Source organism: Urocitellus parryii, chromosome 5, assembly GCF_045843805.1.
Source record: "Urocitellus parryii isolate mUroPar1 chromosome 5, mUroPar1.hap1, whole genome shotgun sequence".
In the NCBI taxonomy this organism is placed as follows: Eukaryota; Metazoa; Chordata; class Mammalia; order Rodentia; family Sciuridae; genus Urocitellus; species Urocitellus parryii.
This window is the reverse complement of record NC_135535.1, coordinates 185479154-185498114: the sequence shown is the minus strand read 5'-3', so window position 1 is coordinate 185498114 and position 18961 is coordinate 185479154. Positions and strand designations below refer to the sequence as shown.

The 18961-nt window shown below is 42.9% G+C and overlaps 1 protein-coding gene across 1 annotated transcript in view; it reads left to right on the top strand.

Moving 5' to 3' along the window:
- Fbxw4 (F-box and WD repeat domain containing 4) overlaps positions 1–18961 on the top strand; it is an 89916-nt gene that overhangs the window by 23454 nt on the left and 47501 nt on the right. Inside the window, exons 3-5 of the mRNA XM_026407883.2 lie at positions 1008–1193; positions 1638–1770; positions 7789–7883. Of these exons, the coding sequence (XP_026263668.1) occupies positions 1008–1193; positions 1638–1770; positions 7789–7883 (414 nt within the window). The remainder of the gene's footprint in view (positions 1–1007; positions 1194–1637; positions 1771–7788; positions 7884–18961) is intronic.

Sequence of the window (18961 nt, the reverse complement as noted above, 5' to 3'; positions counted from 1 at the left end):
CTAACCTTTCTTCCTCCTACAGATTGGAAAGGAACTCTAGCTATTTGTGGATTTCTTTCATCAGATGCTATGAGAACTGACTTTCTTTATGGCCCCTGAACTGTAGCAGACCTCTGTAGCTGTTTCTCCATCACCACATTTATCCTTCAATTTAGCAATATAGATATCCTCCGAGGATCAAACATGTATCAATACATTAGCATCCTTTCCTGAATGGCTTTATTCCTTTCGCTTATAAATTTGCTTTCACTGGGGCTTCTTGGGGCTCATTCTTCTCCTTTCTCCATGACACCCTATCTCACCTATTAGGAAAGGGGTATATGTGGAAGTCTTGGAGCCTTGAAACCTTTAGTCTTGGAACCTTTAGCACTTACACATCAGTAAGGATGCAAAAAAAAAGTTATTGACTTGTCTGGAAGAGCTTTTGACTCTACCTACTCCTTAACCTTTTAATATTTTTTTAAAAATATTTTTTAGTTGTTGATGTGCCTTTGTTTATTTTTTTAAAATTTATTTGTGGTGCTGAGGATCGAACCCAGAGCCTCACACATGCTAGGCAAGTACTTTACCCTAAACCACAACTCCAGTCCTAACCTTTTGATCTTATAAGCTCTGCTTACTCATGAGAAATCCAGGTAGCCAGTTATTCAGATATTAAGCATTCTCTAATTAAAAGAGATTTAGCTGGTCTTGCAATTTTGACTCTTTTAGAAAGTCCAAAAAGGGTTGGTAGAGTGTTTGCCTAGCATGTGTAGGCCCTGGATTTGATCCTCAGTGCTACAAAGAAGAAAAAAAAACAAGGTCCAAATATTAGGTCACCACAAAGCTCACTCTGATTTTCTATGGGTAGCCAAGGGCTGGCAGTTTTGATATGGGGATTAAGGTGTGAACTGTTAGCTTTGCAAGCTGTCCTTGGTAGATTGGGGATTGGTCTCTTAAAAAATTGGGAAGTAAGGTTTTCTTGATGTATCTTGGTGAGTTGTAAATGTTCTCTTCCATCTCTGTAGTCAGATGCCCTGGATGCAGCTAGAGGATGATTCTCTGTACATATCCCAAGCTAATTTCATCCTGGCCTACAAGTTCCGCCCAGATGGTGCCAGCTTGAATCGTCGGCCCTTGGGAGTCTTCGCTGGGCATGATGAGGATGTTTGTCACTTTGTGCTGGCCAACTCACATATTATCAGTGCAGGAGGGTAAGTGCTGCAGGTTTCTCCTTCCTCCCTCTTCTGTAGTGTTCTTTGGGGGACTTGTGTCTGCTTCTGACTTCCCCACCACAACTCCAAAGGGACGAGAAGGAGTACTAGAAGGGCTGGTGGTTTTTTTCCATTTAAAGCAGAGTTTTACCAAAAGCAGTTAATAGGGTTAGCTGGAGAAGGAAAACAGGAAGAGCCTTTAATGCAGAGTGAAGCTGGTTTTGATACTTGCCAGGGTGAAATTTATTTTAGTCCTAGTTCTCTTCAGCCCTAAGCGTGCTGAAGATATAAAGGTACCTAGAAGCTCAGCACCTTTTGGACCAAATTGCTTAACACTTAGCAAGTTTGGAGTCACTGGAGACTTGGGCTGTTTTTGTAGATTTATTCTCTTCCTATGGAGAGAATAATTGACTCTTGGGGATGTTCTCCTTATTTCTGTCCTAGAGATGGGAAGATTGGTGTCCATAAGATTCACAGCACCTTCACTGTCAAGTACTCGGCTCATGAACAGGAGGTGAATTGTGTGGACTGCAAGGGGGGCATCATTGTGAGTGGCTCCAGGGACAGGACGGCCAAGGTGAGGTGGTCTCCCCTTTATGTACTGTTATTCCCTCCTGTCTATAGGGAGTGTGGTGGGATTGGCTGAGAGTATTGGATGGGGGCAGGGGAGAAACAACACAATAAAGAACTCACTTATGTTTCTCTGGTGCACAGCTTGCCATGCCAGGCCATGTCCCTGCCAGCTGGACTAGGAAAGGAGTGGACAGTGGCTGGGAAGCTTGCCACTCACTTGAAATGTGGCGTGAACTCAAAAACAGAGGGCCTGGCCAGCTTTTCCTCTTTGAGCTGAGTTTCCTCAAGTTGAGTCCTAACTCCAATATTTTATTTTAAAATCTCCCTTCTTTTGCTTGCTCTCTATTTAGGGAGATTAATTTTTCACCAACTTGTTTATAAGCAATCAGGATGATAATTAAAATATGTTTTTACTGCTTTTCTGGAGAGTGTTGTGGTCAGTAAGCAGTGGAGATGATGAGAGAGAAGGGTGTTGTTTGTTGTGTCATTGCCAAAATGCCTGGTCCCCAGCCATCCACCAATGCATAAAAGAATGAGGCTGATAAACAGTGTGACCTTTGCTTTATGAACCCATCTCATCCATATCTAGGTCAAATAGGCTCATTCTCATGAGACAGAAAAGTTCTCCATGCCTACATCCAGCAGTCCTAGCCAGGAAACAGGCCTGGTTCTTTGAGGCTGCTGTAGGAACTTTGCTGATAATTAAGTTGGTGGTACAGGAGGCCCAGGAGTATCTTGCTTATCTATTTTATAGTATCTAGAGGCTCCATAGTGCTAACAGGAGTAAAATGTTTGCTGGTGTCAGCAAATGGGCCACTAAGTCATACACAGAGAGGGAAGTTGCAGTTTTTACTCAATAATGTTTCTGATTCTGTGTACCCTCTGCTGTTTACTTATTTGAGTTGCTAATTTATGTAATAAGAAGAGATTAATATGTTCCCTCTCTTTGCTGTTTTTTGCCTTACATTTTGATTTAGTCAGAAAGAATGCACAACAACACAGGAAACCTGGGAAAAATCCCACAAATATTTTGAAGCAATAGGGAAACTGATTTTCCTGTCATTTGCTTCTTCCCCTGCCTCATACTTATTTCATATTTCTGATTGGTCACTGTATTTGTAGCATTTTTTGTAAAGATATTGGCCTTAACTTGTCATACTCTCAAAAGTAAATTTGCATAGAAACATTTTGTGGCATATGTGACCTAGAGATTTCTATCTCATTCTGGCATCTTCCTGTCATGACTGCAGGCTTCTTCCAGTTCCTCCTTTTTAATGACATCTCTTTTTCTGTGTTATGACACCCAGGGCAATATAAACCTGAGCTTTGGACCAAGTGAAGCAATCTGAGGGTTGGAGAATAATATCAACTTTATGTGGGTTATTTGGTTCATTTCATATATAAGTACTGAATCAGTCCTATTTAGTGGCTTAGATTTTTTTTTAATATTTATGTTTTAGTTGTAGTTGGACACAGTATCTTTATGTTATTTATTTATTTTTATGTGGTGCTAAGGGTCGAACCCAGGGCCTCACACATGCTAGACAAGCGCTCTACGGCTGAGCAATAACCCCAGCACAGTGACTTAATTTTTAAAAAATATTTAAAATATACTTTCTCCTTTTAAAATTGCAACACAGTTCACCCTCTTCCTTTTCAGAATTTCTTATGGGTCACTGACAGAACTCTCTTCTCTGATTCTTCTTTATCTCCTGAAAGGTGGTTGGCTCTTTGGGGGGTTCCCAAATGCTCTCCCAGCCAATTCATCTTTTCTGGCTTTCTGGATGCTACTTGGGATTTCCTCCTTTTTCTTGTTTTCTTTATATTCAGCCACCTTTCTTTTCCTAGCCCAAATTTGTCTGTAATTAACTCTCCATTTCTTTTCAGTGGCATCTGCAATTCTATAGCTATTTCTTCAGACTTCTAATGTACCTAAACCTACATAGGAATTTATAAGTGATGTTTGCCTATAAACCACTATAGATTATTTTTGGGGAGTTCCCCAAATATATACTGTCTTTTAGGAAAGAGAAAATTGTTTTATGGGGTTAAGGAGATAGAAACATTCTCTTTGCGTGATTTCTGAGCTGGGAACTGCCCAGAGAGCCTTCTTCCTTCCCTTTTTCCCAGTTTCAGATTTTCTTTGATTTAATTTGGATTGCTTCTCTGGGCTTTAGTAGGGCCAGTTTTGTCCCAAGATGTCAACAAATTGTAGCCTATGTTTTTGGTGCCTGGGCTGGTACTGACCATCTTTCCATTTCCTCTTATTTTTCTATTGTTTGATTCATCATTATGAGTGCGTACTATATGTGAGACTTGGTGCACCAGGCACCCAAGGTCTTCAAAGGTGAGGAAGATGCAGCTTCTGGGCTCAAACATGTATACTTATCCCTGAAACTGATGGGAAGAGGCCAAGACTATGAAGTATAAGGCTCTTAGGAAGGACCTGAAAGTTCAGAGGAAGGAGAGAGCACACTGGATAAGAAGGGGGAACTTTAAGAAGGAGGGAGCACTTGATCTGTTTTTTTAAATATGATTTTAGTCATTTTTCAAAGCATAGGTTTGCTTATTTTCTAATGATGTATTGGTTCATTTTTCTCATTTTATCCTTTAGGGTAAATTTTCCCCCTTATAATTCTGTTCATAATATATTTTGGATACCCAGCATACTCTGCTGTATTTACTCTAATTTTTATTAGTACATTATAGTCATACATAATTGGGCTTATTTTTTTTCTTTTTGTTGTAGTTGGACACAATACTTTTATTTATTTATTCATTTATTTATTTATATGTGGTGCTGAGGATTGAACCCAGGGCCTTACACATGCTAGGCGAACTCTACCACTGAGCCACAACCCCTGCCCAATTGGGCTTATTTTGAAAAATTCATAAATGCATATGGCATAATTTGCTCCATTTCAGTCCCCAGTACTATCCCTCTCTTCTGTATCTACTCTATTTTATAAGGGTGTTCTTTTTTTGGGGGGGGAAGGTACTAGGAATTGAACTCAGGGCCACTTGATCATAAGCCATAACCCTAACCCTACTTTGTATTTTATCTAGAGACAGGGTCTCACTGAGTTGCTTAGTGCCTTGCCACTGCTGAAACTGGCTTTTTTTTTTTTTTTTTTTTTAAGAGAGAGTGAGGGAGGAGAGAGAGAGAGAATTTTTTTTTAATATTTATTTTTTAGTTCTCGGCGGACACATCTTTGTTTGTATGTGGTGCTGAGGATCGAACCTGGGCCGCACGCATTCCAGGCGAACGTGCTACCGCTTGAGCCACATCCCCAGCCCTGAAACTGGCTTTGAACTCATGATCCTCCTGTCTCAGCCTCCTGTGCCACTGGAATTATAGGTGTGTGCCATTGTGCCCAGTAGGGTTTTCATAATATTACAAATTATTCATGTTTTTTTTTTAATGGCTTTAACATGAACAAAGCATCATTTACTTACCACTTTTTTTCTAGTGGGTGAATGTTTGCACCGATTTTTTTCCTGGATCCAAGGACCTTGTAATAAGAAACACCTTCACTGAATGCCTGATACATTGGTCAAATACTATGAGAGGTGATTTATGCTTATCTTCACTTTTCCACAATACAACCTGAGAGAAGGGATAATTTTCCATTTGATATATGAAGAAACTGAGGCTAAAATGTTATGAAATATCCCTAAAATCAAAGATAATAAGTAACAACTAGGGTTCAAACCCAGATTGGTTGGATTCTAAAGTCTGTACATGCTTTTCCTTTTTTTCTTTTTAAATGTTTAGTTTTTAGTTATAGGTGGGCACAATATCTTTATTTTACTTTTATGTGGTGCTGAGGATTGAACCTGGTGCCTTACGCATGGTAGATGAGCACTCTATATCTGAGCTACAACCTCAGCCCTGTACATGCTTTTTCTACAACCACAGACTGCAGGGAATATTTTATCATTTAGATTTTTCTTTGCTTTAGGATTATTTTCTTAGGATAGATTCTCAGCATTAGAATTCCTGAGTCAAAAGACTTTGATTGTTCTTTTTTTGTGTGTGTAGGGGGAGCGGTTTCCAGGATTGAACTCAGGGACACTTGACCGCTGAGCCACATCCCCAGCCCTGTTTTATTTTTTATTTAGAGACAAGGTCTCACTGAGTTGCTTAGCACCTTGTTTTTGCTGAGGCCGGCTTTGAATTTACAATCCTCCTGCCTCAACTTCCCAAGCTGCTGGGATTACAGGTGTGTGCCCCTGTAACTGGCAACTTTGGTCATTCTTGCTGCACCTAATCTGCTTTTTAAAGGGCTATATAAATGTCCATTCACCCTTAGTCTTTTCCAGGTTAGGTCTGTTTTGAATCTGGCCATTGAGGGTGAAGATATGACCAGCATACTGTGTCCGCTCCTTGTCATGGATACTCATGTTTGCTGAAGGATGCTATGCTGCTGTGGCAGGCTGGGAGAGTCACTTTCCCAAAGTTATACTTGGAATTAGCAACATGCTTCCTGAGCCACTCCCAGAGACTAGGAACCTTGTTCTGTGGTTCACAGAATCTAGGAATCTACCAGTCTTCTCTGTGGAGTGCACTGGTAAATTTGGGCCTAGGCTGTCCCCAGAGATTTTTGTAAATTAGAGTTCTTAGTGCCCACCCCCACAAACCAGAACTTGCCTCCAAGGGTGTTTGTTTATAGCAGGGAAAAGTCAAAGCTATCTTCTAAGATGGAGCAGTCTAACGGAGGAAGACAGAAGTACATCTAGTAATTGTCAAGGGACTGAAAGAGTCCAAAGAATAAGCTGGAATTCTGGCATTCCAGGGAAGATTATGGTATTTACCTTTTTGTTTGTTTGTTTTTTCTTCCCCCTCATTTAGGATCTTCTTGTTAAATTTGTTTTCTTACCCCAGTGTTGGGAAAAATTATACATCACTCCACCCCCAACTACCATCACACAGAGAAACTCTAAGAAACACTTTCTCCTTTTATAGGGAAGAGATACCATGTGACCCTAAAGCAGAACCACCCCCACTCCATCACCTATCCCTTAAACTGAAGGAATGTTTCCTTGAAGTTCTTCCATCTAAGGTCCTGCCTGCATTGGGTGTGTTCCTCTTATAGCACTGAGGGAACCTTGAGAGGTCATTGATCCATCTGGCTGCCTTGGGATCTCCTCTGGGGACAGCCCCTACATTTGAGGTTTCCTTTCTGTTTGGTTAGAGGCTTATGTTCCTGTGTGTGTCATCTTGGGTAGGGTGAGGTGAGGGGGGAGATTTCTAAATGCACTGGCTGCCAAGAGGGCTCTGTGAGTGTCGATTAGAGTTAAGCCCAGAGTGGCTGCTAATGTACATTCCTGACTGATAGGGACCAGATAATGTGCTTCAAGCAATATTTTTAACCTGTAGGAGATATGGAAGCTTAAGAGAGCTGAGCTTTTCTGCTACTTTTGGTGACAGTAGGTGCTAAATGCCCTGCTGACATGAATAGCATTGAATCCTGGGCATTATGAACAAACAACATACCACCTTCCTGCTTTGAAGATTCTCTTCTTCCATTCTCTCCTTCCCTGCAGTTTTCTTTTTACTCTCCTAACTATTCATGTCTTCCCTTACCGCATCTTGATATTCCTTCCTCTCCTATTTGCCCAAAGTAAATTTTTGGTGAGAGATAGGAGAAAAAAATATCACAAACATTGGGTGGGGGCATTGCTGAGAGGGCAAGCCTCATCTGCCCACCCCTTTCTAGTCAAGTCTCAGCTGAGGAATGTGGAACTTCTAATTCCCTGGTATAAAATTGGCTGGTATGTGAAGGTTCTTAAGCAGAAGTAAAAGAGGTGGTTAGAACTGGGAGTTAGAATCTGTCTGGGTGGTAGGTAAGCTAGAGGCTGGAGAGGCTCCTCTGCTGATACCCTGAACTCTGTGTGTACAGGACAGAAAGGATTCTCCATTTCCCTACCACCCTATGCACAGTCATCCCCACCTACTATACCTTATCTCTCCTTTAATCCCAGGCAATGCCAATGAGAACATCTCCTCTCCTGTTTCCAGGTATGGCCTTTGGCCTCAGGCCGACTGGGGCAGTGCTTACACACCATCCAGACTGAAGACAGAGTTTGGTCCATTGCTATCAGCCCATTGCTCAGGTAAGGGGACATTTTTTGATGTAATTTTTTCATATAATGCTTTTGCTTTACTATTTACTAGGTCAGATGAGCTAGAAAATCTTTCAACTGTGCATTCTAGGTTGCTTTGAGCCACTCTCTTGAAGATTTTTTTAATTCTCCAGAGACTTGAGGTCTTTAAGCCCTTTCATATATTCATGGGATTGAGATAACCTTCCAGGAGCTAATTTCCTAAGCACCTAACCTCAGAAATATTAAGGAAAAAATACCATATTGGAATGTAATTAAAGAGTCCAGCTGTAACCAGGGGTGTTCTTTCCAGAGCAGATGCCCTCTGGGATTCCTCCAAAGCAAAGGCCTCTCAGCATCCCTGGAAAGTGACAGCAGCATCTAGTCTGCTGTCATGACTCACATTTCTGCTTTATTCCTTCTGGAAAATGTCCTCTGGCTTATCCCTTGTAGGTTTGAATTGTCAGGAGAGGCTTGGGACCTGTATCCTACTGGACCCTCACCCAAAGATAAATAGATGTGAAGAAACAGAAACTGGAAATGTAGAAGTGTAACATTTTTTATGATGGTTTTACCCTACCCCTTAAACAAGTGATCTTTGTGTCCTGACTTCTGGTTTCCCCCAACCCCATAAGTACTGGGGATTGAACCCAGGAGCGCTTTACCATTGAGTTAAATCCCCAACCTGTTTTCATTTTTTGAGATAGGGTCTTGCTAAGTTGTTTAGGACCTTACTGTTACTAAAACTGGCCTCAAATTTGCAATACTCTTGCCTCAGCCTCCTGAGTTGCTAGGATTACAGGTGTACACCACTATGCCCAGCTTGACTTCTGCTTTCTCAGCTCTCTTGAACTAAGTCAGGGTCTCTGACCTCCCCAGCAGGGTACACTGCCTCTCTCCTGTACCTTTTAAATCACAGTAGTTCCTAGGATCTTTCCCATCTTCGTCCTTCACTCCACACTGAATGGAATTGGGAAAGCTGGAGGACTGTCACCCTCCAGCACTGGGTTCAGTCAGTCACTTGTTTTATGAGTGAGTTAGTCACCCCTTTCCTCAGCTCCTTTCAACCTCTTTTTCCTCACCCCATAGAGCCTGTACCCCTCCTCCTGCTCTCTTCTACAACTCCCTTTCAAACTTTTTTCTGCCTAAGAATTAGAGCCGATTAGCCACGTCATTAATTCTTCAATTTGACGGCTGATATAGCAGGACCTGAAACACATTGCTGACCCCAGAAAATGGAGACCCCATTCCTTAGCATATTGACGATGGGAGAAGTTAATTAAAATTCCACAGAGCAGAGGTGTCGGCTAACCTATAAACCTGTCGCTGTTCAGAACAAATCATTCCAGCAATCCTAGGAAAGAGGGAAGGAAGACTAGTGGGGAGTGGAGAGGCTAAGTGTGTGGGAGCGGAGGTGGAAAATGGAGCCATCCAGCTTTGTCTCCTCCTCTGTTTCTCCCTCATACTGCCCTTCTTAAAGTCCATTAGCAAGGTGCAGGTCTTGATGGGCTAGATATTATATATAAGACTAAGAGAAGGCAGGACAGTGTATGGGAGGTGACAGGTATGCTAGAGACGTTGCCTAGTAGTTGCCTATGGACTTTTACTGGCTTCAGAAAATGAGGGTGGGTGGGTGGTGGAGGAAGTGCTTCAGGTCCATGTGTTTCCTGCATGTAGATCGAGGCCAGAGAGCACAGATAGGCTCTCCCCTGTTCCCCCAACCCCAGAGTCCCCTACTCCAGCCACCTCCTCTGGGATGTGTTAGGCTACCTCTTAATAGAAGAGAGCACAACACCCATTTCCGATGATGCCAATAAAAGAGATGTCAAGAAGCTTTTGAGATCCAATAAACTAAGTTTGGGTTTTGGGCACAACTTGGAAACTGGCTTTGGGGAAGGACCTAGGTATATGATATTCCTACTACTATGTGACTGCTGCCATTCCCTGCAGCTGACAGTTCCTTCCTAGTCATCTGCTTTGTGCAGACCCTCAACTAAGTCCTTGCTGCGTTTCATTTTTAGTGAAGTTCTGGGCTTGTGTTTTCTTCCCAATCTTCAGAATCTTCTTAGTGTATTTTCTTGGCTCTGGGTGGTTCTTTTGCTCACAGTTAGCTGTTTGGCTGCTGACTCAGTTTTTTTTTTTTTTTAGTATAGGGATTGAATCCAGGGGCACTTAACCACTCAGCTACATCCCCAGCCCCCCCTTTTTTTTTTTATATTTTATTAGAGACAGGGTCTTGCTGATTTGCTCAAGGCCTTGCTAAGTTGCTGAGGCTGAGTTTTGAACTTGCGAACCTCCTGTCTCAGCCTGCTGAGTTGCTGGGATTACAGGTGTGCACCATGGCACCTGGTTCTGACCTACAGTTTATATATATATATTAGTTTTAGGTGGACACGATACTTTTGTTTATTTTTATGTTGATGCTGAGGATCGAGCCCAGTGTCTCACCCATGCTAGGCAGTGCTGTACCACTGAGCCATAATGCCAGCCCTGACCTATAGATTTGAGATGGTTTTTCCTCCAGCTCCACAGATGATGTCTTGAACTCTTTTAAAATAGTTTTCATTTGGGATTCTGTCTTTATACTAGATAACCAGGGTAAATGTTGATGTTACCTCTGACCCCTTTTCTCTTATCCAAAGAATATACTGGGCTAGGATCTTTATACTTTATTGTTGGGTTCATTTCTTTTTATTGTGTTCATGACTTTGATCCTTTCAACAAACTCATCTATTTCTTCAACCTTGGGAGGCACTGACTCTAAGCCTCAGGGTCTATTGTTTAGAGTAGTCTGGGACCTCTGCTTTACCCTCTGCTTGCAGGGGGGGCTAGGTGAGTCATTCCCTTCTAGCCTTCACTTCCTCATCTATTAAGTGTGAATACTCTTTTCTTTATAGACCTTGCTAGATTACTGTAAAGATGACCTGAAAGAATGTATATGAAAAGACTCTGAAAAGAATCCGCTCTTATCTGATGTAACATTTGCTTAGTGACTTCAGGTGTTCTCCTGTACATTCTGTGGGCTTCTCTGGGCTTTTTCAGACTCACAGGGAGTTTCACTGCTCAAGAAGAGACTCAGTAGGAACCCCTCTTTTCTCTTCTTTTTTCCTTGGAGTGTCCTTGCCCTCAACCACTGTCTTCTGTTGCCCTCTCTGCCACCATTCCTGTTGATTATGGTTGTGATATCACTAATGTGATGTGACCCTGGACCCCTCATGAAGAACATGAGGGGATGTGGGCAGCAGTTGTTCTATGGGGCAGGTCCTCCCCCCTTTACCTGACAATTTTTTATTGTTTCCTTGTATAGTTACAAGGAACCTTGGCATTTAAGAGACATTTAGCTCAGCTCTTTCCTTGATTAATTTCTTTCTCTATTTAAAACACTTTGCCAGACCTATTCACTTTACCTATTTTTGATGCAGGGCTTTTCTACTTCTTATGTGTATACTCAGTCACCTGTAGTAGGAAATATGGAATCTCAAGCCTTTGGCTTAAGCAGTGCTATCAACCAGGAGAAAGCAGGTGTTCTGTCCTGTGTCCAGGTGTCCTTTTCTTTGGTGAATTTTCTTGAATTCTTGATTTGGGTTAACAGTTGTGGGGATGATATTTAATATCTCTTATGTACTCAGAGCTGCATTTAGATACTCAGAAAATGCAGAAAGAAAACAGTAGGTTCTGAAGATATCAGGCAAAGACCTTTTTCTCTGTATCCCTTGTGCCTGCCTACTATGCCTCTTATTGTTCTGACTCTAATAATCTTGTTTTCAAGATTCATGCCTTATGAGTGAGGCCCACTTCCTATAGAGGAAATCCCACCCCAAGCTGTTAGGAGGAAGGATGGTTGAGATGGCAGAGCATGCCTGGAGTGAAAGGGTCTGTCTGAGTGTAGTTGTGGGGCAAGAATACGTCAAGCCCAGTTGGTCCCAGGTGTACAACCACTTGCAGTCACATTGAATTCTGAGGACTTTCTTATGAGTAAAACAGAAGATTTCGTTTAAATGTGTAATATGTTTGATTGTCATTTAAAAATTATTTCTAGTGGAGTAAAGTTAATAAATAAATACTCAAGAGCAAGAACATGTGGAACTGTTGAGGACTTAACTTCATTCCTTTGTACTTCCCATCTTTTCCTTTCTTATTCCCTTTCACCTCACTCCCTGTGTTTTCTGAATACTTGCTATGTGGCGGCCACCCCAGGATCTTCTTAATCAGTGGTGGGAATAGGATAGATATATTATTATGATGCTTGCTAGGCTAGACTAACTGCCTTAAACTTAGGCCATTTCTGATTGGGGGAGGGAGGTGTTATTATCTTTTGAACAGAGGGGTAAAGTAAGGCCCAGGGAATATCACTGCAGGGACATATGCAGGGTGGGGCAGAAAAGGCTGTTGCCTGTCGTATGTGCTGAGGGCAGCCATAAGACAGACCTCTGGAGCATTACTGTGCCTTACTTCCCAGCCTCTGGGATGGTGGCTGTGGCCCTTGAAAGGCTCTGTGGGAACATTTTTTCTTCCCAAAGGCCAGAGCTGAGCTAAGGGTAATGGGGGAAGACAGTGTATAGGAGGGGCTGGACCCACTCAGGTGGCTATGAATGATTGCACCTTTCTGGGAATGTATGCACGCATAGACCCTCAGTTTTCAGACCCCTCTTGCAAGCAACAGGGGCCCTGTGGTGAAATGAATGTATAAATACCCCTGCCCTGATTGTCTGGGAGGGGAAGGAAGAGGAGTGCACAGCTCTGCTTTCTTCTGCAGACACCATGTCTATTGCCCTGCAAGGAAAAAAAAGACACTCTACAGAGCCCTCTTCCTATCTGCGAGCAGTGCTTCTGTCGTGTTGGTGAGTGTGGTCAGGAAAACTTCCCAGGACTCTTGGGTTTTAATCCCTCCTCTCCTGTTTCTGTCATCAGGGAAATATATGTGTGGTATAGGTGTAGAGAAACTTGACTTAGCTGTGTTATTGAATATACAATATAATCTTGTGTAACTTTGCTCACTGTGGTGGCCTGTTTGTTTTTGGGGGGATTAGTCCAAGTCTTCATGAAATGTACCAATTCAAATTTGTAAAGTGAGTTGTGGCCTCTGGGGGGTTTCGATGAAGGAGCTGCCCCTTCTTGCTTCATTTCTCACAGAGGTGAGGGCAAGTCTGGAAGGAAAGTAGTCACTGTGCACTGTTCAGTTGGGGTGGGGATTCTGGGAGAGCAGGCTGTTTGTTCCAGCTGCAACAGAGTTTACTGTGTGCTGTGTGTGGTAGACACTCCCCGTCAGTCTGCTGAAATGCATCTTTCTTTACTAAAAGGTAATTGCATGTGGAGTGTGCTCTGACAGTGAGGTGTAAAGGACTGGAAAAAGAGGCAGTCAGCCTTCAGTGTGAATTTTCTTGTATTTCAGTGGTGCAGCAATCATCTGACCCCAGCCTTCATTACTCAGTGCTTTTAGAGAGGAAAGAGAATCAAAAATAAGGATTGTGTATCTAAGTTTTCCTTTTTCTGGGTGGCAATGGACAGTTGGTGTGAAGGGAATTCTTAGCCTTGATGATGTGGAGAAAGATAAATGAATCACTTTCTAGTGCTTCACATTGTAGTTGGTCCTCCTGGTGACATGTGTGGACCATGACTATCTCAAGGATCCCTGTGTTCTCCCTCCCCAAGATTGGGACAGAGGGGAAGTCTCCCCTTGGATCTGCAGTGGAAAGGAGACCTAAAGATCTAGGCAAGGAGTGGCTTGGTGTCCCCCTTCACCACACAGCAGAGCATGGTAGGGAGCATCCTGCATGTAGTGTCCCTAGATGAGAGAGTCAAAGGCACAAAGACACCATAGAGGGGCCACAGGTTGGCATAGCTGGAAGGGGCATCGTGACACCTGAAGGAAGATGGAAACTCTGGGTAGTGGTAGATGGCCCACTGTTCCAGACTGAAATGAGCTAATCCTGGAAAGGCATAAGTATGGGGTGCCATTGAACTGGAGTTAGGTCCTGCTAAGTCTCAGTTTGATGGACTTCACCCTAGTCTTCATTGCCTATGAAACCCAAGCCTCTCAGGCATCATATTCATCAGAAGGAAGTCCCAACACCACAGGGGTGGGTTTCAGTTCTTTGAGACCCTTTATTTCAGTCATTATCCAGGGCAGAATGGGAATAGAGAGGCCTGAGACCAGAGCCTTCCCAGTCCTGGTTGGCCTAGAACCCATTTGTGGGAGCAGCTTCTTCTTGGCCAGCATGGCTCACTTTTTAAGAGCTAACTTAAAAAAGAACCAATTGAAAAAAGGGGGAAAATGCACAAATTTTAAAAATGCACAAAAATAAATACTCATCACATACACTCACACACATACAAAGAGAGAGAGAGAGAGAGAGAGAGAGAGAGAGAGAGAGAGAGAGAGCGCGCGTGAGCGAGCGAGCGAATGCACTAACTTACATAAAACACTACAAATAGAAACAGAAGCAGAGGGCCAGGTATATTGAGTACAGAGTTGATGCATTGAGACTCTGGCCCTGACAGCAGGGAGCCATTTCCATTCTTCACTCTCAGTTTTGGAATTCTGATTCTCTCATTTTTTCCTCTCTACTTGCTTCTCTATTCCCTCCTATCTCCCTCTTTGCTCCTCCATCTCTTTTTCTTTCTGTACACTGCTTAGGCATTGCTGTTAGCTGTACTGTCACAGGGAAACCATTGTGAACTAGATGGTAACGTCTGAGGGGAGAGGCAGGCAAGTAGTACAATGTGGAAAGTTCTCAGAACAGGGCTCAAGAGAGCTAGAGGGACACAGATAGGAGGAATCTGTTCTGGTGTTTTACAACACAGCATAGTGACTATAGTCTGCAGTGATTTATGATATATTTCAAAATAACTAGAAAAGAATATTCCAAAGGTCTCTAACACATGGAAATGATAAATGTTTGGGGAGACAGAAATGCTAATTACTCAGGTTTATTTACTACACATTCTATGCAGGTATGAAACTATTGTACTGAATCTATTAAATATGTGCAAATCTGTGTCAATTAAAAAATAGCTGTGCAGGGATCAGTCTCTTCCCTCTGCTGCCAATAGCCCTGTTTCTCTACTCTTCACTTGTCTCATTGGGAAGAGAAGAGGATTTTCCTGCCTTGTCTGCTGCTGACTGTCCTAGGTTATATGTGCTGTGTGCCTACTTCCACTTTTGATTACTGTTCTGCTGACAGATAATTTAGCATTCACATCCCAAGGTGGAAGCATGGAGTTAATTTAATGTTAAAATTAGAGTTTTTTTTCTTTCTTTCCTTCTTTCTTTCTTTCTTTTTTTTTTAAACTCTTTAAACTTCAGTGTGTGATGAAGCAGAGAAGGAGGCGGGAGGGTGAAGGGGAGCCATAAATTCTGTGGCTGGTGTAGCTGTTCTCTAAGCAGCCCTCTAAGCAGCCAGGAAGCCTCTGATGTCGCCACAGCACTTTCATTAACATTTAAATTAAGGGTTTGTTTTCCAGGCTGTTTTATAGGCAGGGACCTTTCATGGCCTGTCACATGCAGCACCTACCCCCTCTCCCCAAGCAAGTGTGTAATTGTAGCCACTACTCTGTCCTAACTCTGGGTTGTAGCCGGAGGTTCAAAGGAAGTTCTGGGGATGAAGCTCTGGAGGTACAATCTGTGACAGTAAGGATGGGGGTGTTACTCCTTAAATGAAGGTGCTTTCAGGGCTCCTTCTCCTCTTCTCTGACCTATGCTTTTCTCTGCCCTTCAAGGGACACACTTTGATCCAATTCTGACCCTCCCACCCTTCCTTCCCTTGGGCCATGGCCAGGTGGGAAGGGTGCAGTCCATCCACCCCCATAGATTCTCTTTATAGCAAGTTAGGGTTTGGGACTGACTGTTCTAAGATATAGGGCTCCATGCTTAGTCTTCTTTCTTTTGATTATTATTCCTTTTTAGCCTCATAAATACTTCCTCTTACTATTCTCACTCTTAGGGTAGTAGCAAAAGGGATTACCATCTGGAAAGAATTTATAATACAGTAGGGTTCTTTGGTCCTAAAAAAATACATTCTTAGGTAGATAGATATGTATACACATTTCACTTAATCACTAGCTCCCTCCAATACCTGTGCTGGATGCAGCTTACTGACGTAGGAGATCATTCAAGGAAACTTTCTGGATCTTGGTATTCAGAGCAATCTCCCCCATACCCTCAAGGAGTGAATTTGTTTCCAAGCTTTCTTTCACATGGGAATATCTGGCAGTATTTGGGGGTGTATTGAAGGTCATGCTGGCTCTGTTCTCTCTCCTTACCATCAACATTCCGTTGATCTGTTGATGATGAAAATGTGGATCATACACAGGAGGCAGCTCCAGAGTTCACATCCTTTTGGACCTTCATTCACTTGCTGCTGGTCTGTACCTACATTTATTCTTTTCAATGATGAGAAGGGCAATGGAACCTCTCTCTTTCCATTTAGAGGCTAAGAACTTCCTTTTTCTTGGGGCCTTGACTTCACTGCCTAATCACCACATATTTCCTCTTTGCTTCACTAAGCTACTTAAAGCAGCCATAACTTATCTGCTGGGTTGAAGGTGGCTTAGTATCTTGCCCTCCTGTCCCAGGTAACCTCATCAACAGGTGGACACCCTCATGCTTTGGGGTCCTGCCCAAGGGGAGTGAGGAAAGTGCTGGGGCAACCCCTCTGCAGGTGCCACTTGGGTTCAGATTGCAGGCTGGTGTGCAGGCCCCGCCTGGTGGTGATTAATCTGGGACACAGCCGGCAGAGGCCCCCTTCGGGGCAGCTTTGGTCCCTCACTGTGAAGACCTTTGGCTCGGAGACTGAACTGATCTCTGTAGCCTGCTTCGGCTTAGAGTTTGATCTGTCAAGGCTAAAGAGGAACCTGATGGTGAAGCGGAAGCTTCTAGCCCTGTCTGACTTATGGCACTGATCCGTTCCAGTGGCCTTGTCATGATAATACTCACAAGTTTGAGAAGATTTCCCCACCTGTTAGTTGTAACATTTAGATCAATCAAGAGGAGTCTTCATGAAAATCTGTGCTTTTAGTTTTTTGAGCCAATGAAACTTACTCTTATAAGTAGACTGGGGTGGGGTTTGTAGTGAGATTAAGTAAAAAGGGCAATATTGAGACTATGGCTAGATGAGTAGCAGATTGTATGTTTGAGAGGAGTAGATCATGTTGGAGGTGGAAGGATCACCCGCCTCCTGCAGTTAGGTGGTGGCTCTCAGGTCATTTTCGGCAAATTTTAACATTTTGGTTTGGAGTAAAATCTTAGCTTCCTTGTTTTCATTTCAAATCAAATTTCTCTTTGAAAATGCCCACCCACCCCCATCCCCACCACCTTTTTATTTTTCAGTGTCCTGGTCCCTGGGATTTCCAGGTGCCAGCCCATGGTGCCAGTTGTATTTTTTCCTATTCTGAATTCAGGACAGGAACACATGGCTCTACTTGGCCATGGGTTCAAGATCCAAGAATAGGAATTCTGCCACCCATGATAGTTTTCCCATGTTCATGAGCATCAGTGAGTTTCATTATTATATAGTTACTTTTGGCAGTTGGGACTTAGGACACATTTTCTTTATAGCATTGAGAAGAAGAAGGGCATCCATGTGTGCCACCAGCAGTGGAATATGCTGGTACCATTGATATGGGAAACTGACTGTAAAGATGCTGTGAATCACAGAATTTTGTGTTAATTCTGAATTTTGCTGTGCTAACTAGAATTCTATGCAAGATGACAAAGAATTAATTTATATATCAGCAAACCAATGAATGTATTGGTCTCTTCCTTCAGACCCATACTACAAGATCTCTGTCTATGTGGGCTGGATGTTTGCTAATCCCTGTGCTTCCATAGCAGTTTATCTTTCTTCTTTCCTTCCTTCCTTTGGATTTAATCCAGAGGTACTTTATCACCAAGCTACGTCCCCATCCCTTTTTATTTTTTATCTCGAGTCAAGGTCTCCCTAAGTTGCTTAGGGCCTTGCTAAATTGCTGAGGCTCGCTTTGAACTTTTCATCCTCCTGCCTCAGCTTCCTGAATCACTGGGATTACAGGCATGTGCCACTGTGCTAGACAGGTATAGCAGTTTCTTGAACAGGATTCTCTAGAAGTTTCATATTATGAGCTTTGGCGAGTAAGGGTTTTCTTTCCTGTCTTGGGTGAGGTGACGCAACTCCTATGCCTCTGGAGTGCCCTAGTAGGCTGATTAGCCAAGATCCTTGCCACTTTTCTGAGCTTTTTCTTACTCCACTTTCTGGGCAGGACATTTTCATAGGGGGCAGTGTGTGATCTGGACTGTAGCACTCTATCATAGAGGTTTGACTCAAGCCTATGCTGACAAGGGTGGGAGGAGAAGAGGGAAGAGGTAGGTGAGTACACGAAAGTAGAAGCCATGGTAATTGCAAAGGGAATATTAATCCAGGAGCTGCTGGCCCAGGAAATTGCTTTTTGCAGAAGCTTTCCTTATTCACAGTTTGCGGTACAAATTAAAACCATGAATGGGCACCAAAAAGTATAGAGGGGACAGGTAGGATGCCAGTTGTGTTGTGCTAACATTGAAAAGGATCAGCAGCATCTTAATTTGCAGGAGAAAATTTGAAGTAACGAGGGAGAATCTTTTAGCAGAGTGAAATTATTTAAAATCACAATTTGCTGTGATTTTCCCTTATGTTGTCCATGTACTCATGTTCAGGCTTATCTCTGGACCTGCTCAGCTTGCCCTGCTGTATTCTCCTCTGTTCCTTCTTGCAGCAAAGTCATAATCCAGCTTTTAGAATAATGGCTATGGTGACCATGGTGTGGTATTTCAATTTTCACAGCAGCCTCATCTAGAGTCAGTGTGCTTTAGAAAATATGTACATTGATGCTGAGGATTAGAACTCCCACTTGCAGGCTAAAGAGCATGCATCTGAAAGGCAGGAGCTTGCCTGCTTTGAGAAGGTGTTAAAGCCAGGAATCTTCTCTAGTCCTTGTAACACCAGTGGGTATGCTTGATAAGTGGACCATGAAGCTACTAGGCCCTTTTCCTCTCTTGATTCCCTGTGCTTCTCCATCCATGACTTTCTGCTTTCAGGCTGGATACACTTATGTCTTTTTTGCTTTTGGATGCTTTGGTT